Source organism: Mytilus californianus, unplaced genomic scaffold (genome assembly GCF_021869535.1).
Source record: "Mytilus californianus isolate M0D057914Y unplaced genomic scaffold, xbMytCali1.0.p SCAF_13, whole genome shotgun sequence".
Lineage (NCBI taxonomy): Eukaryota > Metazoa > Mollusca > Bivalvia > Mytilida > Mytilidae > Mytilus > Mytilus californianus.
Window position 1 is genome coordinate 16,305,047 of NW_026262615.1, and position 27,029 is coordinate 16,332,075.

The window sequence follows — 27,029 nt, forward strand, 5'->3', positions numbered from 1 at the left end:
GTATCCCAAGGTTCCATATCACAAAGGGAAGTCTGAGATTGAGTTTGGGGGTAATTGTCCCATACATGCAGGAATGAGGGACCTCCCATACTTGCAGGAATGAGGGACCAAAAAATGGCCAAAAACAAGCATTTTTGTCGAGCCTTCGACTTTTGTCGAAAAAGCGAGACATAGCGATCCTACATTCCGTCGGCGGTGGCGGCGTCCACAAATATTCACTCTGTGGTTATAGTTTTTGAAATTTTAACAACTTTCTTAAACTATCCTGGATTTCTACCAAACTTGAACAGAAGCTTGTTTATGATCATAAGATAATATCCAAAAGTAAATTTTGTAAAAAAAAAATTCCATTTTTTCTGTATTTTACTTATAAATGGACTTAGTTTTTCTGCCAGGAAACATTACATTCACTCTGTGGTTAAAGTTTTTGAAATTTTAATAACTTTCTTAAACTATCCTGGATTTCTACCAAACTTGGAAAGAAGCTTGTTTATAATCAGAAGATAGTATCCAGTAGTAAATTTTGTAAAAAAAAAAACATCATTTTTTCAGTATTTTGCTTATAAATGGACTTAGTTTTTCTGCCAGTAAACATTACATTCACTCTGTGGTTAAAGTTTTTAAAATTTTAACAACTTTCTTAAACTACACAGCAAAAATTGCATACCCGTTTTTCATGCGTAAAACAGGCGTTTTACGTATGTTATAAAACGTATGTAAAACGCATATTGAGGACCACGCATGTAAAACGCCCGTTTGAAACGTATGAATTACGTATGTTAAACACACGTAATACGTGCGTGAACGTAAAACATGCGTTAAATGATTACGTAGAACGCCCGTTTTACGGGTAAACGCACGTTAAACGCCTGTTAATTTCTAGAAAATCATGTGTTTTACGTATGTTTTTTTTTCCCTCAACACCCGTTTTACGTATGTTGTTTTTTGTCCTCAACACCCGTTTTACGTATGTTTTTTTTTTTTGTCTTCAGCACCCGTATTTACATATATTTTTTGGTCTTCAACACCTGTTTGACATGTTTTTTTTTCTTCTGCAGCACCCATAATATGCTTGGTTTTTTGTTGTTGTCTACACCAGTTTAATGAATTTTTTTTTTGTATGGTGTTGTTAACATTTTACCTGTTTGACATGTTTTTTTGTTGTCCACAACACCCAAATACATTATGATTTTTTGGAGTTTTTTTTCTGGTTGGTAATGGATATACCTTAAATACATTATACTTGTCTTTTCTAATGTAAACACTAACAATTTGATTTTTTTTTACTTATATATTCAAGTAAACATATATAAATTAATGATTATATCATTGTAGTATTTAGTTGGAAATCAAAATGACTACATTTAAATTTGATGGTGTTGTCTGTCCTTTTCAAACTTGATTGCCTCCCTTCTAGAACTGTTTTTGGCAAGGCATACATTTACTGTGTGCTATCTTACAATTAGAATGGAAGCACAATATTTTATGACATCCTATTCAAATGATCTATATTCAATTCATAAACCTAAATCCATGAAAAAACCCTCATGAGAAAGATTATCAATTACCATTTAGAATGGACTATTTACCTTAAAGATGTCTTGGTTTTTATGCTAGTCTTATTGACGTAAACGCAATATCTCCTCTTGTATATTTATGTTGCACTCAGAATATAATCTACTGAAAAGAATAGATTATGCTTAAGCCAATTGAAGAAGAGAAGGTACATGTATTAGGATAAGACATCATCTTTTTCTGTTGGTCATTGGAAATTGTGTTCACCACAATTGTGATTTGGATGGATTGATCGTCGGTTGGTTGGTTCTATGTTAGAATTTGCAAAAAGACCTCAAAATATGATGGTCATATAAACCTTACAAATTTAGTTATTTCAATTCTATTTATTTAACAACTACATTTGTTTGGATGAGATATTTACAATCATACAAAATGTGTACCATAGTTCTTATTTCATTAGCATTATGTGTTCTTAATGTACTTGTGGTTGACATATATACACTCCAAGTTTACTCTGCCTTGCTCTTGGACTCTTGTTCACAAAATTGTTTAACTGTTAGTATTATTTAAGACTGTTCTCCTGTTTACAATATTATAATTTTTGCACATGGATTCCTTCATTTATTTGCACTTCTCCTTGTAAGATTCCAATGGTCATGATGATATAATCCTGTTGTTCATAATCAGTAAACATATCCTTCGAAAATTTTCTACAGCATCTGTAATGTAAAAACAAAAGAAGATGTATTTTGGTGGGCAATCATTATTTTTTTAAATGGAATAACATTAACAAAGTATGAATATATATAGATGTTTGTCAAGATATGTCCTAAGCTTTTTAAAAACACAAGTGCAGACACTGAAGTGTCTCAACTGCTTTACTTCTTATCTCAAAACTGAAAAGTCTGATATATATAAGTGAATCACTGTCACACAATACACCAAATATAGCCTATTATTGATATCATATCTGAGTAACAGACCATTGCTCATTCTTGAAGGCTGTAAGGTCTTGTGTGGAGAGTTGTCTCAGTGGCAATCATACCATATCTTTTAATTTAATTTTTATACAAGTTAGAAATCTGAACATTGACTTATCGTTATTAACCATAATAATGAGGTCCAGGTCAGATGAACACTGCAGACAACACCTACACCATTCAATCATTCCTAGCTACACATATAGTTGATATATTGATTATAGTATCTGAGAAACAGACATAACCATGAAAACTTACACTGACCAATGAAACATGAAAATAAGGTCAAGGTCAGATGACACCTGTCAAACAGACGGGTACACCTTACAATATTCCATACAATAAATATATTTGATCTATTGTTTATAGTAATACATATAGTATCTGAGAAATAGACCACACCTCAAAAAATTAACATTGTCCTATGAACCATGATGAAAGTTCAAGGTCAGATGAAACCTACCAGACAGACATGTACATCCTACAAACATACCATACACCATATATACAGGTGATCTATTGCTTACAGTATCTGAGAAACCAACCAAACCACAAAAACTTAATATTGACAAATGAACCATAAATATGAGGTCACATCAAAAGTCTTGCAACTAAAAGAAACACGATAGCAGTCAGCACAAAGACAAACAACGAAAACTGTAGAGTTGATAAAAACTAGAGGCTGTGTCTCGCTCATCTTGGTCGACGTGCATATCAAACAAAAGATACTCTACAACATTGTGGAGGAAAATAGACTTCATGACAAAAATCTTTATTTTGTTGATCTTGTATAAACTTATCTCTTAGTCTGTTTAGTTTCTCTCTATCTTCTTTACTTTTTGCTCAAAACACAATAGAGGGTAAAAAAATCCCCTTTTAAGGGCAATTACTTCTATGAAGAGTGACAGTCTACTAACTCTGTCGGCAAAATTTGACTTTTTAATAGATCTTACCTTGCTGATCACTTTTGTGATTTGAAGTGTTTATTTATCTTTTATAATTTAAATCATACAAGGCATAAAAAAAAATTTTCTTTCTAAATGTCATAGTTTTCATGATAATAGTCAATAAAATGCTCCACAGGGCGCAGCTTGATACGACCGCAGAGGTCGAACCCTGAACAGTTGGGGCAAGTATGGACACAACATTCAAGCTTGATACAGCTCTGAATTTGGATTGTGATTAAATATTTGACACAGCATAGGTTTCTGACACAGAATGAATGTGGTCTTAGAACTTGAAAGTTTTAAGTTGGACCTTTACCTATTATGGTCCAATATCCAAAATCTAAATACATGGTTAGATTCAGCATATCAAAGAACCCCATATATTCAATTTTTGTTGAAATCAAACAAAGTTTAATTTTGGACCCCGATTTGGACCAACTTGAAAACTGGGCCCATAATCAAAAATCTAAATACATGTTTAGATTCAGCATATCAAAGAACCCCAAGAATTCAATTTTTGTTAAAATAAAACCAAGTTTAATTTTGGATCCTTTGGACCTTAATGTAGACCAATTTGAAAACGGGACCAAAAATTAAGAATCTAAATACAAGGTTAGATTCGGCATATCAAAGAACCCCAATAATTCAATTTTTTATGAAATCAAACAAAGTTTAATTTTGGATCCTTTGGACCTCAATGTGGACCAATTTAAAAGCGGGGCCCAAAATCCAAAAACTTAATATAGGTTAGATTCAGCATATCAAAGAACCCCATATATTCAATTTTTGTTGAAATCAAACAAAGTTTAATTTTGAACCCAGATTTGGACCAACTTGAAAACTGGGCCCAAAATCCAAAAATTTAATACACGGTTAGATTCAGCATATTAAAGAGCCCCAAGAATTCAAGAATAAAACCCCATTGAAATTGGTCAAGAAATAAGCAATTTATACAAAGTATTAGAAAAGTATTGTTTTTGGCCCCTAATTCCTAAACAGTTAGGGCCATATAACCCCCAAAATCAATCTCAACCTTCCTTTTTTGGTATGGAACCCTGAACAGTTTGGGCAAGTATGGAAACAACATTTAAGCTTGATACAGCACTGAACTTGGATTGTGATTTAATATTTGACACAGCATAGGTTTCTGACACACAATGAATGTGGTCAAAGAACTTAAAAAATTTTAATTTACCTATTCAAACCATATCATTATTATATGCTTTTATATATAAATCAGAAATAACCAATTTAAAATGGAAAATTTTAAAGAAAAAAAAAGGAAAAAAAAGGAAAAAAAAGGAACTCCTCAAATTTTTTGAACCCCTTTATGATTCATCACCCCCAAACTCAATCCCAGCCTTCCCTTTGTGGTATGGTACCTTGCAGTACAATTTCAGAGAGATCCATACACTTGAACACAAGTTATTGTCTGCAAACTAGAAAAATGCTTGTTTTTTGGCCCCTTTTTGGCCCTAAATTCCTAAACGTTTAGGGCAATTACCCCCAAACTCAAACTCAGCTTTTCCTTTGTGATATGGAACCTTGAAGTACAATTTCAGAAAGATCCATACACTTACACACAAGTTATTGTCATGAAACTAGAAAAAATGCTGTTTTTTGCCCCTTTTTTGGCCCCTAATTCGTAAAATTTTGAGGCAATTACCCCCAAAATCAATCCCAGCATTCCCTTTGTGATATGGAACCTTGTGGTACAATGTCAGAGAGATCCATACACTAACACACAAGTTATGTCTGGAAGCTACAAAAATGCTTATTTTTGGACCCTAATTCCTTAACTGTTGGTACCATAACCCCCAAAATCAATCCCAACCTTCCTTTTGTGGTATTGAACCTTATGGTAAAATTTCATAGAGATCCATTTACTTAAACTAAAGTTAGAGTGCGAAAACCAATGTGTCTTCTGACGACGACGACGCCAACGTCATACCAATATACGACCACAAAATTTTTTTGCGGTCGTATAAAAATGCTTATATGGACCCCTTTTTAGGCCCTTAATTCCTAAACTGTTGGGACCATAAACCCCAAAATCAATCCCAACCTTCCTTTTGTGGTTCCAAACCTTGTGTTTAAATTTCATAGATTTCTATTTACTTATACTAAAGTTATTGTTCGAAAACCAAATAGCTTCGGACGACGACGATGACGTGATAACAATATATGACTGAATAAAAATGAGAAAAAAATGGTTAAATTTGTCATTTATTGGCAATGATTCCTATAAGAATTTATCTAACAGTTTTGACGTATATGGACAATTGGTAGAGCTTATTAGTCTGAAAATTTTTGCTCCTTTCAAATTCTCTCTTATTTATTCAGTTTCAAAAATTAATAGACAAAACTTGCTTTTTACCCCTATGTTCTATTTTTAGCCATGTCAGCCATGTTGGTTGGTAGGCGGGTCATCAGACATATTTTGTAAACTAGATACCCTAATGATGATTGTGGCCAAGTTTGGTTAAATTGGTCTCAGTAGTTTCAGAGCAGAAGATTTATGTAAAAAATTACAAAAATTTCCTTAAAATTGTAAAAAATTGACTATAAAGGTCAATAACTCCTTAAGTGGTCCATTATTTGTAGATCTTACTTTACTGAACATTATTGCTGTTTACAGTTTGTCTCTATCTATAATAATAATAAAGATAACCAAAATCTGCAAAATTTCCTTAAAATTACCAATTCAGGGGCAGCAACCCAACAATGGGTTGTCTGATTTGTCTCAAAATTTCAGGGCAGATAGATCTCTACTTGATGAACAATTTTACCCGTCAGACTTGCTCTAAATGCTTTGGTTTCAAAGTTTCAGCCGCACTTCTGTACCCATTTTTAACCAAAAACCGAAGTAATCCCCCACCTTTTCATGTTGAATTGATGCTGTTCCCCGGAAGGAAAAGCTCTTGACGTGTAAAAATCTGTTGAGAGCGTATCACAAAGTGTTTCAGTAAGGTCAATATATACCGTATTTGCTACGAAATAAAATTTAGTTTTGCTGGGCAGACATGCAATGAGCATGCGTGCAATGATGGAAATGATGACAGCACGTAAATTTCAGAGCCGAAAGCTGTGAAGGACGGTCAATCCAAACTGGCTTTTTTTGCAATTTTAATCCCCAAATACCCCCAAAAGATCTTGAAATGAACACATAATAAAACTACGCTGGTCATTACCCCTTTGTGGTATAAAACAATATCCGTGGATTTTATGTGAAAGAAGAAAACGTGACACCCAATTTCAACTCTATTCATTTAGTAATATAGATAATCCAAAATCTACATTTTACCCCTATGTTCTATTTTTAGCCATCACAACTATCTTGGTTGGCGGGCCAGGTCATCAGACATATTTTTTCAACTAAATACCCAAATGATGATTGTGGCCAAGTTTGGTTAAATTTGGTCCAGTAGTTTCAGAGTAGAAGATTTTGTAAAAGTTAACAGACGACGACAAACCAAGGTCAGATTAATTCTGCCGGACAGAAATGCACATCATCTGACACACCAAATACAGATTAATTTAATATATATAGTAAATGAAAAATTTTGTAGACATGTTTGGAAATTGTCTTTGAATAACTCCATATTTCCTATGTGTCATTTATATTTACCTAAAACATCATTTTCTTTTCTTTACAGTTTGTTTAATACTAATACTATAATGCAGATCTGATCATACACCAACGAACATATTTGACAAACCTAAGAAAGAAAAAATAATATTAGTTTATACATTTAGGGAATGACTGTAATATTTTTTCTGTCTATGAAGAAATAACATCAAAAATGTGGTGCACACTGTATAACCCACGTGGCGGATTATTTTAAAGTGTGCACCACATTTTTTTTGTTATTTAGAATAGACAGAAAAAATATTACAGTCATTTCTTATAATTTAATTCTTAATTCCATTTTAAACCGGAGTAAATCATGAAAAAACGTTGATGACATCAAGGTCGCATGACAAAATTATGTCTTTGAGCTGATAAACAAAACAATGTCAGCCAATCGGAAGACGTGTTACATCCAAAATTAAATTATTATTATATAAAAAAAGTTTAGAAATTTATATCCCTTAAATAGATGGTTCATGTTTAACTGTTACAGCCTTTAAATAGTATACGTGTGGCTCACCTACATGAATCATTGTGCATCTGTTATTAAACATGTCGCCTCTTGTTTTTGGTGGGTTAATGTTATTCAGTCTATTATAATAAGTTTTCTAAATAGTGATGTGTGGACTTTTTGGTTGTTTCTTTTTTTTGCAAGACATCAGTTTCTCTTCCACTTAGGCCAAACAAAAAAGTGTGTGTTTACTGCCACATGCTGAAAAAAAATAGGGTAGGTAGGTAGGGACTTTTTTTTATTTTTAATATATTTTTTACATTGAGTCTATGGGAGCAACATTGTGACTTTAACAGTGCTTAATCAAAAATGGTCAAAAAAACTTTAGGGTAGGGGATAAAAATTAGGGTAGGTAGGGGTACAGTAAACACACATACTTTTTTGTTTGGCCTTATGAGTTTTGAATGTCCCTTTTATTTCTTCTGTATCATCATGATCATTCATTTTAAGATCAACAACTCATATATGGAAGGAGTTGATAGACAATTTTTGCGCAGTTAAGTTATGGTATTGGTAGACTTTGCAATCAAATTTGGAGTTAAACAACAGTTTTTCAGTATATAAAGTCTTACGACCAACAATAGCAAGTTTTCCCAAAATTGCTAAAATCATGATTTTATGGTAATTTTCATTTCAGCTATTTGACCTTATGGCCTATATGTTGATCTTGTCTTTTTTATCATTTTGTTATTCATAGTTTCTCACTATCTATTCAAGTTTTAAGATAATGGGCAAAAACCAAATAAATTGTTAAAAATCACTTGATTTATCCTAATAAGAGTTGACCGACCCATTTCCACCATACATGTATGGAGGTATTTGTAGATAATTTTTTGTATTCAAAAGTTGCCCTCTATCTTTTGCCAAAAGGGTGGGGGGACATATTGGAACCCTCTTCTTTTATTGGACTTTTTCTGTAATTGTGTCCATAATACCCTAATCTATAAACCCAATCTAGACCCTCATAAGTGGTTAAAATTCTTATACAACTGCATGTACATTTTGTACCAAACATTATTGACCTGTATGAGTAGTGGTTCCCATTGAGCCAACCTAATAACCATTGTTGACCTGCCAACACAAGGCCTTGGCAAGCAACAGCATGTCCAATTATTAATATTGTTTTTTCCCTTCTCTGATGCAAGGCAAAATGACATACATTTTTCAATCACCAAGAGGAAATGAGAATTTACATGACAAATTGACATGATTGATAGCTACTGCTTATGATTGTTTGCTACAATACTGTATCTAATACTTACCAATTTCAGTTGTTGGAAGAGTGATTGGCACTGAAAAATTACAAAAAGTTTAAAGTTAAATTTATTTTAATGCATATATATACATGTACAAATAATTAGCATAATCTGCAAATATTTTTACAAAATTTACTTTATTTTTAAAATAGATGGTGGCTTAGTTAAATTACTACAATTTCTAATTTACCAGTCCCAACAATAATGTTTATGTTGTACATCAAATCTATCTCAGCATACTCAATCTAGTTAGTTCAGTGGGTGAACATGTGTACTAAGTAACATGTTGATGTCACTCTGATGGTCACATGATAATGACATGATGCGTTGATGTGACCATCAGGTGGATAGTTGTCTCATTGGCATTCATATTGCATGGCATGCTGCATCTCCTTATTTTGATATTAGCATGGTACTTTTTTTTTAGGAGATTTATATCAATTTGACAATTCTAAAAAAGGTTTAAACTTCAAAATGTGGTGGCTTTTTGGCATTGCAGTTTTGTAGATTTACACCATGTACACATGAACAGGTCTTTCTGTTATTTTTTTGTCATTTTCATTGCTCCACGAGTCATCTTCCACATACAGATGAAGGATTTATTTTGTGATTATAAGCATCAGTTTCATAACATTTGTATGAGACATACTAAAGTTAAAGAACAGAAACTACAGATTCAGCCCTTTTTTTAATAAAAGGGGCATAACTCATGAACGGTACAAGTGACACCACCCAATTTGTGGTAATAAGCATTGTGTTTAAGTTTCATAATATTTAGTAAAGACAAACTTAAGTTAGATTATGAAAACAAAAAAAAATAGAATTTTTTTTGTTTATAACGAGACACAACTCATGAACGGTAAAGGTGACGCCACCCAATTTTGATCTTCAGGGGCGGATCCAGGATTTTGGAAAGGGGGGTGTAGTATTGAAGTTCGCGGAGCGAGGCGAAAAAATTTTTTTGACCTTTTTTTGGCTAAAAAACATAAAATAAGTGTAAAATGCATTTTATTTTTAAAGTGTGGGGTTGGACATTTTTGGTGCCGTATTCTCTCCATCAATTATCTATTATGAAATGATTGGATGGATCCAAAGCTATGTACTAATTAATATATTTGATGTGGGATTTGTCAGTAAAGAATGGACATGGAAAATTCTCGTTTGTTGTATGGTTAGTTAGCATAACCTCACAGATTTCTTGTTGTAAACAAGATATTCGGCTATTCAATGAAATTTACAATACGACCGACACGAAGAAAGACAAACAAGCAATTTTCATCCAAATGTTTGGTTGAAATGTTTTACCCAACAAGGGAAGTGAGGGGTTCCAAATCAACCAAAGGCTACGAATTAGTCGGAAATGACAATGAAGTTGTGAATGATGGTCGACACATGGAGACATATAGGCCACACTCAGCAGGCAGGTTGCAGTCGGGCCTTGAAAAAAGTATTCAGTATATCAGTTTGGCGAAACAGACATTCCGGTCAGATATGGGATTCACATGCAACCCCCCCAAAAAAAAATTATGCCCGTTTTTTATTCATCATGTTCATGTAATGCTAAATAATTCTGTTGAAAATATTTTTTCAAATAGCAAAAAAGTGGACAGGATTATTGTTTTCAATCCAGATACGGCCAGAATTTTTGTTTAAGGCAAAAATCAGGGTCATAATTTTTTCTCTAAAATATCTCAGACTGCCCCCTCAGATCAAATGGTCTGTACCTTAGACTTTAAATCTATATCTAGAGCTTACTGGCTGGGGATCACTATTCAGCAATGTTATTAATGGGCTGGGGCGTGTGGGGTTAAACATGTTTTCGTAGGTAAATAATATTGCTGTGGAACTTTTTTTTTTCATGAGAGTGTAATAGTTTTTTACTTTCTGTTAGGTGGAATTGTGAAATAGAAGTCAATACGTTCTTGCTCAATACTTTGTCGCTTTGAAGGTGTCATGCTTGTCATCCTCTAAGCAATGTGTTACTGTAATTTGAATTTCAAAATGACTGAGTGACGTTTTTTTCGATGAACTGGTCAATTCCACCGTAGAGAATCACATGACTTTGACATAATCATTAATATATTACAGTAAATACGAGCGAAAAATGTCTTTATAAGTAATCAATTGTCGCATAAAAATTAAATACACGGGAAATGGCAAAGTTCACGAAGTCTAGTCTGATTAATCATTTTACAAAAAAAAAAAGTGCAAGCAAAGGGGGTCGTACGCCCTCTACGCCCCCCTCTGGATCCGCCACTGATCTTGATCTGTGTTTTGTGGTAATCAGCATAGTGAATAAGTTTTATAACATTTGGTTGAGGCAAACTAAAGTTAGGAAACGGAAACCAATTTTGGCGATGTACGGACGGACAGGACAGACAAGGGCAAAACTTAATACCCCCTTTGCTACAGTGATGGGCATACAAATAGTATTCTCCAGTTTCATGTGTCTGTCTGAAATCGGAAAAGTCAGTGTATCCTAAACTCTGTCAGGAAGACAAAATGTTTTTAGTAGAAAAACGTAAAATTTCTGTTTCATTCAGACAAACCCCAAAATAGTTTGGCGAAGACTGCAGAAACCTCATCACTGTGTGCATTTTCTTACATTTCAATGTATTAATATTCTTCAAGGATTATGGTGGTTAAGGTATGCAAGAAATATGTCTATTATTGAGATTTATTATCATTTAATTATATCAGGATAGATACTAGTAGGCCTAAGGCCAAATAAAATAATGTGTGTGTTTCCTATTACAACATCTTTGAAAAAAATAGGGTAGGTAGGTAGGGATTTATTTTTATTTTACAATTTTTTTTTTACATTGAGTCTACATGTATATCATATGGGAGAGAAATTTTGATTTAACAGTGCTTATTGAAAAATACCCCAAAAAACTTTATTAAAGGTAGGCTATTTCTTCGCTAAAAATATAGGGTAGGTAGGGAAATTTGGCCTTATACATATTATGAAGGCATTTTTTCTAATCTGATATAATCATATATTACATCAGTGGCAGATCCAGAACTTTTTATAAGGGGGGAGGGAAGGTGGCACTGAGTGACCTAAAGGGGGAGGGGGGGCTCCAGTCTTCAGTTATTCCCTATATAATCAACAAAATTTTTCCCACAGAAGAGGGGGGGGGGGCCTGGGCCCCCCGCCCAGGATCCGCCTATGATCATGTGTATGATATCCATATATAGTCCAAGTTGTTACATAGCATATATTACCTTTCACCTTTGCTAGGAGCGCAGATTCCTTATGTATTGTTTACTTACGCCAAGTTACGACAAGACTTACGGCTTTGACAGGGCTTTTTCATAGTCCAAATAATTATGACGTCTTGAAAGGCTATTTTAATTTTTTTCTGTGATGCCTTCTAATTATTTGGACTAGGCTTTTCATATAACTGATAAGTAATGGAAATAATTTCTGACTTTGACAAAAACCATTACCCCCCTTTGAAGGTTGCTCCCTACTATTTTTCATATAAATATCTGATTCAGTTTATAAAACATTAATGCCATTTAAATATATATTTTTTTATTTAAAAATAAAAGGAGGGCGAACGAACACATGGCGAAAATATCATGCCATAAGGACGAACGGACTTGACAGCGTTTTCAACGGTTTTGTTGTTATGAATGTTTGTTTGTTTGTATATAAATATATGGAAACGCTGATTGACAACGTTTCAACATTGCATTCAACATACTTAATGAATGTAGTGTGTTTGTTTAAGTGATTTGAGTGATCTACCCATTTTTTTACCAAAATAAATTATCTGCCTCTTGTTGCGTTTGCCGGTTTGGTTGGCTGTTCTGTTCACAAGACAAGTCGTCCCCATTTTTGAAGTTGAAAAGCCACCTTCTTCTCATTAAACACTCCGCCTCAGCTTGGACTGCTTATTTTATGCCATTTCCAATGTTTGCATTCAAATGTCCGTGTATGTTTGTATAGCAGGTACAACATTTCTAATGAACAATCGGGCACAGCGTCCTTGGTGTCGTCTGCGTCATAACATCTAGATCTTTCCGGCGTTTAAAAATGAAAACCGAATCCGGACTAAATTTTCCTATTACGTAACTGGGATTCCCGCTGTTCAAATCATTTTCATTATTTGATATCTTATTTCTATATTCCGTTAACTTATTAATCAAGTCTTTATGTTTTTAGTATTGTAAATACTGCATTTTCAAGACAATACAGACTGGACTCGGAAATTGGCAATCTCGATAAAAAATAAACATTTGATAATAGCGTTTATAGGTAAATTGCACCGTGCATCTTGACGTGTTTTCCCCCCTATTATTGGGTAAACGGAGATGTGCTAAAAATATAGGTCATAATTTTGCGAGATTTTATATAAAAATGACCTACATATCACATACATAAATGTGATATTTGGAATCTTACTGTATTCTTTTGTAAGTTCACATTTCAAATAAGTTCCAAAATGAAGGGGGGGGGGGGGGGTTCGGACCTTTATCGGGACTCCGGGATCGGGTGTTTTTAAGCTCGGGATTTCGGGATTGATCCTTTCGGGATCCGAGAATTCTTTTTTTCGAATTTCGGGATGTCGGGATTAAAATTTCTTTAAATTCCGGACCTAGGGATTTCATGTTTTTAAGCCCCCCTCAAAATGAACTCCAGAAGTTTGAGGGTAGCTGTATATTTATGAATTATGAGTGATGATACAGATTAAGTGCAGTTATATTAACATATAAACATATTTTAAGTATTGTATATAAGTATACAGGCAGAGACATATATACACCGGCGCATTACGTTTGCGTGAAAAAAAAAATCCACGTTTGCGCGATTAAACACATTACGTTTGCGCGAAATTTACCTGTTCAAAAGTCACTACGTTTGTGCGGATTAAATAAAAATATTTACGTCTCTGGTACAGGTCATTCGGGGCTAGGATGAAAAATGAAAAATTTTGTCCTGCATTTTTTTTAGTTGCAATCTATGTCCTGCCTTTTTATTTTTCACTCTATTTCGGTCCTGCCTTTTTGTTATTCGTTTATCTTGTGTCCTTTTTTTTACATAAATTGTCATCCTGCCTTTTTCACTGAAAACTCCTGTCCTGCCTTTTTTCAAACTTCCATCCTAGACCCCCCGCTTAAAACGTTTAAACCCGCTGCACATGATTTTTTTGCACCTGTCCTAAGTCAGGAATCTGATGTTCAGTAGTTGTCGTGTGTTGATGTGGTTCATAAGTGTTTCTCGTTTCTCGATTTTATATAGGTTTATAGACTGTTGGTTTTCCCATTTTTATGGTTTTACACAAGTAATTTTTGAGGTCCTTTATAGCTTGCTGTTCGTTGTGAGCCAAGGCTCCGTGTTGAAGACCGTGCTTTGACCTATATTGGTTTACTTTTACAAATTGTGACTTTGATGGAGAGTTGTCTCATTGGCATTCATACCACATCTTCTTGTATCTATATATTGGCAAATTATAAGATCAAGAAGCATGTTTCTAGGATAAGGGAAACAAGTTGAAAGTAAGGGGTACTGGAATAAGCAAGTGTAGGAACAAATGAAAAAAAATATCTATCCTGAAATAAATCCTCCTTTTCTATACTGGCATTTCAAATGGTCGATCGTCTCCTAATGAAATTAAAAAAACATAATCTTATAGCTTAAAAAAATGGTGTATGCTTCCAAATGCCGCTGATCCCTTGGGGGACACGGGGTTCAAACAACGACCCCCTAAAACCAAAAAATTATAAAGTTGAGATTCAGATTGATGTTTGACTATCAAAGCCATAGCCTAATGTTAAGACAAAAAATGCAAATTTGGGTGATATTCTGGCTACATTGAGACCTTGCACCTTTTTCCACGCAGTAAGCCTGAGCCTACGATCAATATTTACATGTGTATGATAGGTACAGAAGCGTCCAATTTTTTTTGGAAGGGGTGACATTGTAGAAGACCAAAACATTGGCAGAGTTTATGCTAAAAATGATGTATCATAAGTTTCCAATCAAAGGGGGCGTATGCCCTCTACGCCACTGTATTAGGAATCATTTACAAAATCACACACTCATTCGATTTTAATTGAGACAAAATGAATAAAGATAAAAACAAAGAATAGCAATTATTTTTTGGGGGGTTACGGTCTCATTAACGTATTAACCACATATCTCCTTTTATTCATATTTCTAATAAAACAAGAAACTTTAGTATAACAATTGTTTCAGTTTCCGAAAGAGCGTAAAGACAATTGGCGAATGTGCAGACATTATGAAAGTATTTGCAATTAAAAAGTTCCCGGGCGGATCTAGGGGGGAAGGGGAGTGGAACCCCCCCTTTTTTTTAACGATCAATGCATTTGAATGGGGACATATGGTTAGAACCCACCCCCTTTTTTTCCATGATTGGGCCTGAACCCCCTATTAAAAATGGCTGGATCCGCCTCTGCTAAATAATTCATATTTAAGAGGGCTCGCGGTCACATGAAACATTTTTTTGCCTTTCAGTCCATTTCACTTTCATGACCATCCAGTAATTTATACATATAAAGATACTGAACAGAAATTACTGCAAATATTAGACCGTTCAGAAGACCAGTCAGCGTAAACAACATTCACCCCCCCCCCCCCCCCCCCCCCCCCAAGAAATATATTTACTAACTGTGATTATAAACAGAATAAATTAATATAAGACCATGCAAATATCACATCCACATCCACATGTCCTTCTGATCCCTTCTGGTAAAATGAGAATAGATTTGAAAAACCAAAGGCGGATTTAGGGGAGGTGCTTACTGAAAAACAAAAATATATTTCCAATATATTTTGGAATAAAACCTTAAGCTATGATGATTTCTCCATTTCATAATGACTTATAAATATCTGATGCATTTATCTGACCACAGAGGTTTTAATAGCATCTGTGAAAAAACAAAGACATCTTTTAAATAGTTTCAATTGTTACCTATAATTATTATATGTCTCTGATAATGTTAATAAATTTGCTGATAATTTCTGAGTGTCCTTAAATTTTTGGTAACTTGTTCCTTTTCAAATTATTATTTACTGTCAAAGAGAATATTGTGTTCGTGTTTTACTTTTCTCTGCATGTAAAAACTTATAGGTAGAGGCTATGTTTCGCTCCCCTGTACCAATTTATCCCTTTGGAAGAAAAAAAGATCCAAGTTGGGATGCTCTCTGTTATGCTTCCCACATCAAACAGTGAAACTTCTTTTGTTCTGAGTGTATAAATATTGTTAAAATGGTAATTAAACCAGTTGCTTAATCATAAGGTCAGGATTGGGTAAGGCTAAGCATGTAAGGGGGTGTTAACTTGTAGTACCTGACTATCACTATCAGAGACATAAAGATACATATATAGGGGGGGGGGGCATATATTGTATTATACATGTTATATGTGACAGTCTCTTGTAGTTATGGTAGTACATATATTTTCAGTGTTCTGGCCATTCTTTCCCCATTACCTTACTCCACAAATAAAAGTCTCATTGCCATCTTCTAACTGCTCAATAATTTAAAAGGGGGAAGGCAATGAGAAATAAAACAAATTTATATGAATATGAGTATGATTTGTAATCAGTTATAAAAAATATTATTTAAAATTAACTCCCATTGACTCAGCAGTTGCATCTAACCTTGGTGGAAATGATTCCTACCAAACAACAAGATCTAATAAGATTATTTATATATACTAGTATCACAGACCATAGATGTAATGGGTATTACATCTATGCACAGACATACATTGTAATACAGTTGTACATTATACATGTACTTGTATGTCTCTGTAACTATACCTTTTAAGTAAAATAAAATTAATCTTGAGAAACAAGGACAGTTTGAAAAGATAATTTTTTTTAATTGTGGAATAAAAACTGGTAATTTATATGTTTAAAATTTGTGTGAAATTTCTCATGTAAAACAAATGTTTTACTTTTTTCACATTGATTTCTTTGATTCATATGAAAATAAGGAGATGTGGTATGATTGCCAATAAGACAACTTCACCTGAAAATTTGCACATGCATTTTTAAAATTCTTGATTCACATGTATGTACATTTAATGTGTAAATTTAAAGTTTAAATAATACATACAATAGCTTTTTAAAGGAGGATGTTGTACTAAAAGGTTTAGCATGAACTGATAATTTTAATCATTATGCAAATATTCATGTTTGCAGTATGCTGTTGTTATTTTTTTATCAGCTTACGCACTATTTATAAATATGCTCTTAAAAATGAAAAGCAATGGAAAATAAATTGTGAAAAAAATAACCTAACCAATTTGACGTGAAATTCTCTTGAAGTTAAATGTTTAATTGATGTTAAATAAGTTTTAATTTGAGAAAAAAAGATCGGCAACACAAAAATATATAATGAAAACACACGTAAAACACATGTAAAACATATGTTTTACGTGCGTTTATAAAACATACGTTTTACGTACGTGATGTATTACGCCCGTTTCTAAACAGGCGTTTTACACCCGTTTTGGAACAGGCGTTAAACGCATGTTGGCTAAAACATGCGTATTCCATACGTAAAACGTACGTTTTACAGACGTTATTTAAAACGTACGTAAAACATGCGTTGCACTTTTTGCTGTGTATCTTGGATTTGTACCAAACTTGGACAGAAGCTTGTTTATGATTAAAAGCTAGTATCTAGAAGGAAATTTTGTTCAAATTTTGTTCCATTTTTTCCGTATTTTACTTATAAATGGACTTAGTTTTTCTTCCAGTTAACATTACATACAGTCTGCAGTTTAAGTTTTTAAAACATTTATTAGACTCATAAACTATCCTGAATTTTTACCAAACTTGGACAGAAGCTACTAACAATCAAAAGATAGTATAGAGAGGAATATTTTTATTAATTTTTTTCCTCATTTTTGTTGAGCCTGCGATTAACAGCAAAAGAAGGTGAGACACTGGGTTCCGCGGAACCCTTACAAATTTTTCTAGTTTCCAGACAATAACTTGTGTTTAAGTAAATGGATCTCTCTTAAAATGGTACTACAAGGTTCCATACTACAAAGGAAAGGCTGGGATTGAGTTTGGAGGTAATTGCTCCAAGGAGGGATTCAAAAATGGTGGGGGGTTCCAATTTTTTTAAGGGCTTCATATTTTGTTTTCAAAATTTTTACAAATTTCAAATTTTTGAAAAGTTTCAAGAAGAAAGAAGAAACCTTAAATTGCACAGTATTAAGCAATAGATTTGTAAGATCTTTGACCACATTTATTTTGTGTCAGAAACCTATATTGTGTCAAAAATTTGATCACAATCCAAATTCAGACAGTATCAAGCTTGAATATTGTGTCCAAATTTGCCCCAACTGTTCAGGGTTTGACCTCTGCGATCGTATCAGGCTGCGCTCAGTGAAGCATTTTATTTTATATTATAACACAGTGTTCCCCCTATGGCCTTATAGCACCATAGTACCAGATCTGCTTGGCAGTCACCTATTGGACAATACTTTATCATTGTTTCCTTAGCTGGTATGGACTAGGTTGAGTTCTACTGTGCATGCAACTGATTTTATCAGTATGTCAAGCATAGCCATGTTTAAAAAAAAAAGAAATAGCAGTATATGTTGTCTCATTTATATCTGTGTTATTTTCTTTATTTTCTATTGTTTGTTTGATTGTTGTTGTTTTATTGTTTTTTGTGTACATACTGTGGATTCATTTATTTTCGTGGATTGATGAAAACTGCGTTGAAGACCCATTGGTGGCTGTCGGCTGTTGTCTGCTCTTTGGTCGGGTTTTTGTCTCTTTGACATATTCCCTATTTTCATTCTCAATTTTATTGCATATTCATGGATATTTAATTTTTATGGTTTTGATTTAGTCAGCATATATTCCTATAAAACATTTGTAATTTTCGTTGAACTTATAAATTCATGGTTTCCCTCTACCAAAAAAATCCATGAAAATGGGTATCCATCTATTCCATCAAGTAAAAATAAATCCACAGTATGAAATAAGGAGTTTTTGGTATTATTGCAGTATGTTTCTCTTTGTTACAAATGCAATATTGTATCTAATGTATATATAACCTCTAGTACACTGATCGTGTTAGAGGTTAAGTCAGTGTTTTGTCTTGTCTTGTTTTATTATAAGGATAATGATTTAATGTGTGTTTTAACAGGAACCAGAGAAGAAAGCAGAACCAGTAAAAAGCCCTCCTACCAAGACCACTTTGTCATTGTTTGATGATGAAGAAGATGATCTATTTGGAGAGAAACCAGCACTGCCAAAAGAAACAAAGGTAAATAGTTGTTTCTTTTTTAGGTAAATGTATTTATTTTCAGTACAACTTTATAGATAAATTTTATATTTGGACTGATTTTTCAAAAAAGATGGGTATATCATGTGGTCATAGGACAGCTTTACATTTTATGTGTACTGAATAACATAAAATATTCTGCTGATTAAATGAAAATACAAGTAGCACAGCATTGATAAATCAAGAGTTGAGTAGAGAAATTGTTTCTACTGTAAGGTATATCATTAAAATGGATGTAGGATGGTATGCAGGGACTTTTAAATGTTTCCTACAAAAACACATTTTCTTTGAGTAATTCTGCATACATCAAATGGATACACAACTGTAAATGACCCTTGACCCTGTATTCCACATAAAATATTCCTTTCCTATTTCATTCTGAAAAAAATGTGCATTTTCCCTTGTTCCAAAATAAAGATACGCCTTACAACCAATTAGTAAAGAAATTTTGATAACAAAGTAGGTAACACCTACTACATGATAATTTTATTCCTTATTAGGTTGAGAAGAAGACAGAGAGTCAAAAGAAGAATAAGAATTTGTTTGAAGATGATGACCTTTTGTTTGGTGAAGAGGAACAACAGTCACCTGGTGTGGACATCTTTGGATCTCCTCCAAAAGTAGGTTTTTTCTTATTTGATTTTTTTTTAGAGATACCAAGGTCTGCAGAAGGTTCCAGTCTTTTCCTTTGCTGCCAAGTTGGGCACAATTGGAATAAAATATAGATCGTGTCCATGATTTGTTTTCTTCTTCCTGTATTTGTGAATTTTACATCTGCCAATGAAATTTCTGCCTCCAAATTTTTGACAGTGTATATCATTACGACAAACCCAGAGTGAAGACGGCACTAGTATTTCAATCAGATTGAGTTAGGCACTAAACAACATTCATATTCAAATTTCATAGATTAATGTAGTATGGGAGTATTAACTAAAATTGACAGATTTTTTTATGCTTTGCCAATACGTAGTTTTATATCCTGCTATTTTAAAAGATATAGTTAACTGTGCTTGAGTTCAAGCTACAAGTAGGAGCCTTGGTGGCCGAGTGGTCTAAGTAGTTCAATTACTGATGTCGTGAGTTTGAACCCCACACATGGCTGGTACATTTGGATAAAAATGGACGGGCAGCTGCCAAACAGTGTCTCCACAATAACATGAATACACTTTGACAAATTTTTTTCAAATTTAAATATGATGTTTCCTGGGACTGAATGAAGGTTGAGTTCAATTTTCAAGATTTTAGTATTTCTCCTTTTGAGTTATCGCCATTTTTAATATCCAAAATTGGTATTTTTAAATATTTTTCTCTCTTGTTATCATATTATGACTAAGGTAAAGCATATGGTAAAAGTCTTATCTCACAATTATAATTGGAGTGACAGATTTATTTGAAAATTTTCTGTTTCCTGATAAGATCTGTAGGACTGTATATATAAAGTTTGAAATTTACTAGTAGGACTGTATAAATGAAGGTTGAAATTTACTGTTCATTATTAGACACTTTGAAGATAATTACAGTTAAGTTTTATAGGTTTTTAAGAGATAGACATTTTGAAGTTAATTACATTACTAATAATTATATACGTAATGTTAGAGTACTTTGTTAAAAGGTTAAACCGTTCTGTTCAAGGGGAAATAACCTTTCAATTTGCAAGCATGATTTTCATTATTGATATTTCTTTTCTTTAGTAAATTGTTTGAAGAATTTTATGGTGTGTTTGTTATTCTGTAAAAAGTAATTTTCTGAGTGAGATATGTATACAATTGTTTTGTTGTGTCTGTTAATTTTAATTTTTACTTAATCCTGTTTGGGGTTCCAGATTTGAAAATTCATTAGATAATAATCTATTGTTTATAAGTTAAAAAGTTAAAATTAAGATAAGATAAGTTGCAGATCTATATTAGTATGTTACAAATGAAAGAAAAAATATTGGGAACTATCAACTATATATATAAAGTTTGATTTTGATTTATACACTAAGTGATAAGATAACACACATCTGGTAATTTTCAATGCAATCACCCAATTATAATTGGAGTGACAGATTTATTAGAAAACTATTATTTATATTCGATTATAATTTAAAAATAAATATAACATCATATCTCTTTACATCATATCTAATTTTAGAGTCTATGGTTAAATCATATTTAATTTTAGATTAACATGATTAGTTCATGGAAATAAAGTTTAAGTTATTTCCATTTGAACAGAAATGGTTTAACTAAGAAGTATTTCATCAAAAATTGAATTCTTGGGGTTCTTTGATATGCTGATTCTAGCAAGTACTTAGCATTTGGATATCGGACCATAATAAGTAAATGTTCAATTTCAAATTTTTCAGTTCTTTGACCACATTTATTTTGTGTCACAAACCCATGCTGTATCAAATATTCAATCACAATCCAAATTCAGAGCTGTTTTAAGCTTAAATGTTGTGTCCATACTTATTCAACTGTTCAGGGTTTGACCTCTGCAGGAAAATCCAGTTTGCTGTCACTCTGACAGCCTCTTGTTATATTTTGTATGAGTCATAGAAATATCTTTTTGGGCAACTGCAAGCTAAACTAAACCAAAAATGTCAAAACATTTTACTTTACAATTTGTGTAAAATGTTTTAAAATCATTGAATTTTGATGTTGTTATCTAAAAGCTACACATGTATAATTATTTTCATAAGGTATAATGTCTTTTGAAAGACAAATAAACAACAATGAAAAAAAAATAGGTACTGAACTTTTAGAAAAAGTGCCAATTCAAGAAGTATGGTCCAAGGACACAGTTATCGTCCTTTGGTTTTCGTTGTCTACGAATATAGTCCCTAGTGTGAACAGTGTATAACTTGCATTTTTTTTTGATACACTTTCCCAATTTATTTCTTGATATTTTATGCATGAAATATTAAGTAAGGGGATGAAATTACATGTTAAAAAAATTTGGGTGCTGAATCTTTATGTTAAGTAGTGATTTGGTCCAGTTAAAAAAGGTCAAAAATTAGAATGTCTGAAGCTGTCAAACTGAATTTTAGCCCCCCTTAACACAGAATTGTCAATATTTTGAGTTAGAGCTGGTAGAAGTTTCTATAATTTTGATATTATTTGTATCAATAGTAGTATACTACACTGTAAAAATCTTTTTGAGATAGAGCAGGTGCGATTTTTTTAATTTGAATTTATTGTCTAAAAGAAATGCACTACGAAATAACTGTGTTCTCGGGCCTATGTTGCATTGTGAGAACATTACTGTTTTCTGACATTCTTATTGGGTCAGACATCAATTACAAGAATACTAGTACTGAGATAGTGTCATGTAATTCATGAAAAAAATAAAAACTTCAAACCTACAAACCTACCAACCTTATAATTCTATGGCAAAAGGCTAAAAATGCACATACTCCGGTTATCATCTTCTCTGATTGGATGATGTCCCTTCATTACCTTTGTTAGCCTCACCTAATGTTATGTTGGGGCTGTTCCAGAATTAAATGCATGGTTGGGGGGGGGGGGCATGGGAGGCACTATTTTAAGACCCTGACCACCTGTAAAATATAAATTTTCATTTTACAAAATATTTCTGACAAAATAAAGAAAAAGTGACCACCCATATTTAAATAATTTGTGTGCCTCCCATCCCCTACCAAGTAAATTTTGGAACAGTCCTTGGGTGAATATAAAACATACTTGGCACATAACAGAAAAGACAGAAAGCATCCTGATGAAAGCTTTTTTCAGCATTAAAAACCTCTGACTTTCTATTGTGATATCTCACACAAAATAGATAACCATGTCTGATGATGTCAAAAAGTAAAACAGATACTGTAGATCATTGAATTAGAATGTTAAAGTTATTTCATGTATTTGGGAAAACCCTAAGCAATACAGATTTTAAAAAAAACCTGTAGACATCTAAAGGTCAGTATACAGTTTTCAACAGCAGACAGATGTTTATACAGTATGTCAATCTTTAAATCACTCAGAGTCATGTTACTTTATAGGTTTGAATAAAAGGGGAGAACTGAGTTCTTTAGATATCAGTTTAGCCAAGACCTATGTTTTTGTGCCATCTCCAAGTGGAATTAAAGAATTGGTTTCATTGTAGTTCTGTCTCATAATGATTATACTTCCTGCTTTTTCAATGGGTGATGACTATTTATTGGTCCGCTCTTCAATTCATTGGTTGGTCCCACGTACATGTGCTATTCTATCAACATGATCAACTACTGCTCCTCATCTGTTTAACAGAGTTTTGAAACTTTCACTGAATCACATGACTTACTTTTACTCTTCATATTTCATTTCTTCATCCAAATGATATTACTTTGGGATAGCATGGACTTTATCATATACTCACATTTCAGTTCACATCTGTATCTAATTCCCCTCCTTAACCCCTAATGAAATTTTCTCAGAATCATATAGTATGCCAGTATGCACCTTCTATTTTGTTCTTTCATCCAAATAAATTTTGGTGTTTCTCGTAGCAGATCATAGACTTTGCCAAAAGGAGTTTTCATTTTTATGGCCCCACAACAAAGTTGTCGGGGCCATATAGTTTTACCCTTGTCCATCATTCCGTCATTCCGTCATTCCTTCACACAAACCGATATACTGATTTTCATGTCGTTTCAACACATCTTCAGTACATCCACTTCCTGTTTGCTGATATTTTGAAATTTAACTACTCATTGATCAAGGAAATTTTTCATCAAACTAGTATTGGTCTTGAGAGCTGGATACTATCCATGCATATTTGTGTCCACATGTGTTGTTAAAATTGCAGATTTTTAAAACTTTTTGAGACGGGGCCATTCGTGTTGTTCCGACACATCTAGTTTATTATCTAAGTCAACCTTAGTCAATCATACACTATGCTATTGATGATGTATTTACACTTGTATGCAAATTTGTCTGCGATTACACAGGTTTCTGCAAAATTTTCCATCACAATTTAAAAAGTTTGACGTCATAATTCAAAAATGATTGTTGCATAATATCAGAAGGTTATTCAGAGACAGATTTAGGGTCATACGGAGACAATTCTGCTAAATACCCAAAAGTGTAAATACGCCTATTTAAGTATGGACAGGGATTTTAATCGTTGCTTTGCTGACAGTTAACAATGGGCCTCCAGTTAGATATAAGATATTTGAAAGTATTAACAATATTCCCATCTAAGTGCTTGTTTCCATTGTTTAAGACCATGAAGTGACATCTAGATGTTGAATTTGATAAGCTCATGTTGTGCCGTTTCATTGACATTTAGCGGTCATTACTTTTGTAATTACCGGTATATATAAATAAAGAACATATTAGCATTTACATTGCATATTTTTCATGCTATGAATCGAATATATTTTTCACTTGAATATGCACAATTTTTCTGAGGAAAAGCATTGTTTGCACTTAATACTGACGTTGATAAAAGATTGATCTTAAAATTCTGGAAAATGTTTTCACTTAAGGGTTTGAAAAAGCTACATGAACCCTACTTGTTTGACTGCATTACATGTAAATTAAAGAGTTGCCAATATGGAAGCAATTAATTTTTTTTTCACTGTTGTACCAAACACCAATGTTTTAATGATCTTCATGGACTTGAATAAACATGTATTTTTTGGGATATTTTATTTTGTGAATAGAAATCCTTCTATGTTTAAATGAACACATGAGTACATGTTTCTGTTATGCCTAAGATATCCATGAAAATAATTCGCCCATGAATAATATGATATTTGGAGTATAGCAAACCGATAAATCTTAAATTTGTAAGATTTATGTCTCATTGTTTTCACCAGTATAAAAAATAAATTGGCAAATATTAACATGTAAATTTTGGTAGAACTCTATAAAAAGAGAGGCGAAGGATACCAAAGGGACATTCAAACTCATAAGTCAAAATAAACTGACAATGCCTTGGCAAAAAAAGAAAAAGACAAACAACAGTACACAAAACAACATAGAAAAACAAAAGACTGAGCAACACGAACCCCACCAAAAACTGAGCAACACAAACCCCACCAAAAACTGAGCAACACAAACCCCACCAAAAACTGAGCAACACAAACCCCACCAAAAACTAAGCAACACAAACCCCACCAAGCAACACAAACCCCACCAAAAACTGAGCAACACAAACACCCCACCAAAAACTGAGCAACACAAACCTCACCAAAAACTGAGCAACACAAACCTCACCAAAAACTGAGCAACACAAACCTCACCAAAAACTGAGCAACACAAACCCCACCAAAAACTGAGCAACACAAACCCCACCAAAAACTGAGCAACACAAACCCCACCAAAAACTGAGCAACACAAACCCCACCAAAAACTGAGCAACACAAACCCTCACCAAAAACTGAGCAACACAAGCCCCACTAAAAACTGAGCAACACAAGCCTCACCAAAAACTGAGCAACACAAACCCCAACAAAAACTGAGCAACACAAACCTCACCAAAAACTGAGCAACACAAGCCCCACCAAAAACGGGGGGTGATCAGAAGGGTAAGCAGATCCTGCTCCACATGTGGCACCCGTCGTGTTGCTCATGTAAGTACAAACCTGGTGCTTCTTTATAAAAGGGAAATTAACTCTGGAAACAACAAGTACATGTATTTTACAATAAGCAGAGCAATCCCTTGTAAAAAAATCAGTGTGTCGATTTTGGTAATTGCATCTATAAGTTCAATTAAATTCTTACATGTAGAAGGCAGATACAAGTTGTTTGGGATTTCACTTTTTGCCTTTGAGACAATTGGAAATATAAAGAAGGATAGCTGTACTGGTTAAGTTTAGTTCAGATGTTTGGTTTAAGTGTATTGACCTGTGACTCATTGACATTTACAATGATTTAGAGCAGAAAAAGGGGTGTGTACAGGTAACAGGACCATATTAATAGCAGGATCCTTGTAAATAGTTTCACTTAAAGTGTGAAATACTATACATTTTTACATTTAATATGTACCACTCAGTTGAAAATTAAACATATATTAGGATCAAATATTTAGAATATTATTTGGAGAATTATGGAAATACATTTACTTGAATCAATGGTATGTCTTAGTTAATCATTGCAAATTTAGAGGCTGAAAGTTAAAAATTTTCATGCTTATTTCGCATTTGAAAATATTTAGTTATAGTATGGACATGTACATGATATATCATGCTTTAATTAGGTCTCTTTAGAAAAAGAACAACTTTAAATATTTATTCATCATACAAAGTTATGCTTTATTTATAAATTAATGAAAAATCTATGGTAGACTGATTAGTATGTTGACATTAAATCTGATTCTTCATGTAGAGAGAGTGGCATGCTCTCTGCACGTTAGAGAACCCTAGCAAGATCTCTTTTAGGCATCCCTAGCTGGCCTGTTGTAAGTCCATTGTTTTCCAAATGTCATGCCCTTTATTTCAAGTTGAACTACCTTGCAGAACTTACTATTTGCATGAAATGTTAATTTGTTCCCATCCAGAATATGCATGAAATAATTACTACTTAAAGTTAAGTAACTAACAATCAATCAACCAGAATTTCCTTGTCCTTTTCTTGTTAATAATTATTGCAAATTCAGAAATTATTGCGAGGTTTTTATTAATTGCAAATGATGCTACCTACCGGGTAAGTATCCCAATAATAAGAACTTGCATTCTGAATTTGATACATAAATCTGTATGTAGATTTTACTGAAATCACAATGATTAAGGTGGTACCTAACACTACAGGGAGATAACTCTGTAAAAATCAGCTAAACGTTTTAATTACGTTGTATTGTTAAGGAAATATTAAGCTTCTCAATGATCAAAATTAGTGTTTGTCAAACTGCTATATAACCAATGAAATTTTTCTGATAAAGTGGTTGGTTCAAATTTTTTGAAATTTTTATATTTTTGT

At 33.1% G+C, this 27,029-nt stretch overlaps 1 protein-coding gene and 1 long non-coding RNA gene across 5 annotated transcripts in view; one reads left to right on the top strand and one right to left on the bottom strand.

Annotated features, from left to right (window-relative positions):
* The window catches only part of LOC127723253 (WASH complex subunit 2-like), a 79,446-nt gene that overhangs the window by 28,291 nt on the left and 24,126 nt on the right, over positions 1 to 27,029 (top strand). For all 4 annotated transcript variants that reach the window (XM_052229813.1, XM_052229814.1, XM_052229816.1 and 1 more), the window contains 2 exons: positions 18,994 to 19,113; positions 19,632 to 19,751. In XM_052229813.1, the coding sequence (XP_052085773.1) occupies positions 18,994 to 19,113; positions 19,632 to 19,751 (240 nt within the window). The remainder of the gene's footprint in view (positions 1 to 18,993; positions 19,114 to 19,631; positions 19,752 to 27,029) is intronic.
* On the bottom strand, positions 1,882 to 12,645 carry LOC127723283 (uncharacterized). The gene is made up of 4 exons (XR_007991973.1): positions 12,613 to 12,645; positions 8,850 to 8,879; positions 7,074 to 7,164; positions 1,882 to 2,237 (listed from the first exon to the last, which is right to left on the bottom strand). It is a non-coding gene; the product is annotated as an uncharacterized LOC127723283 (long non-coding RNA).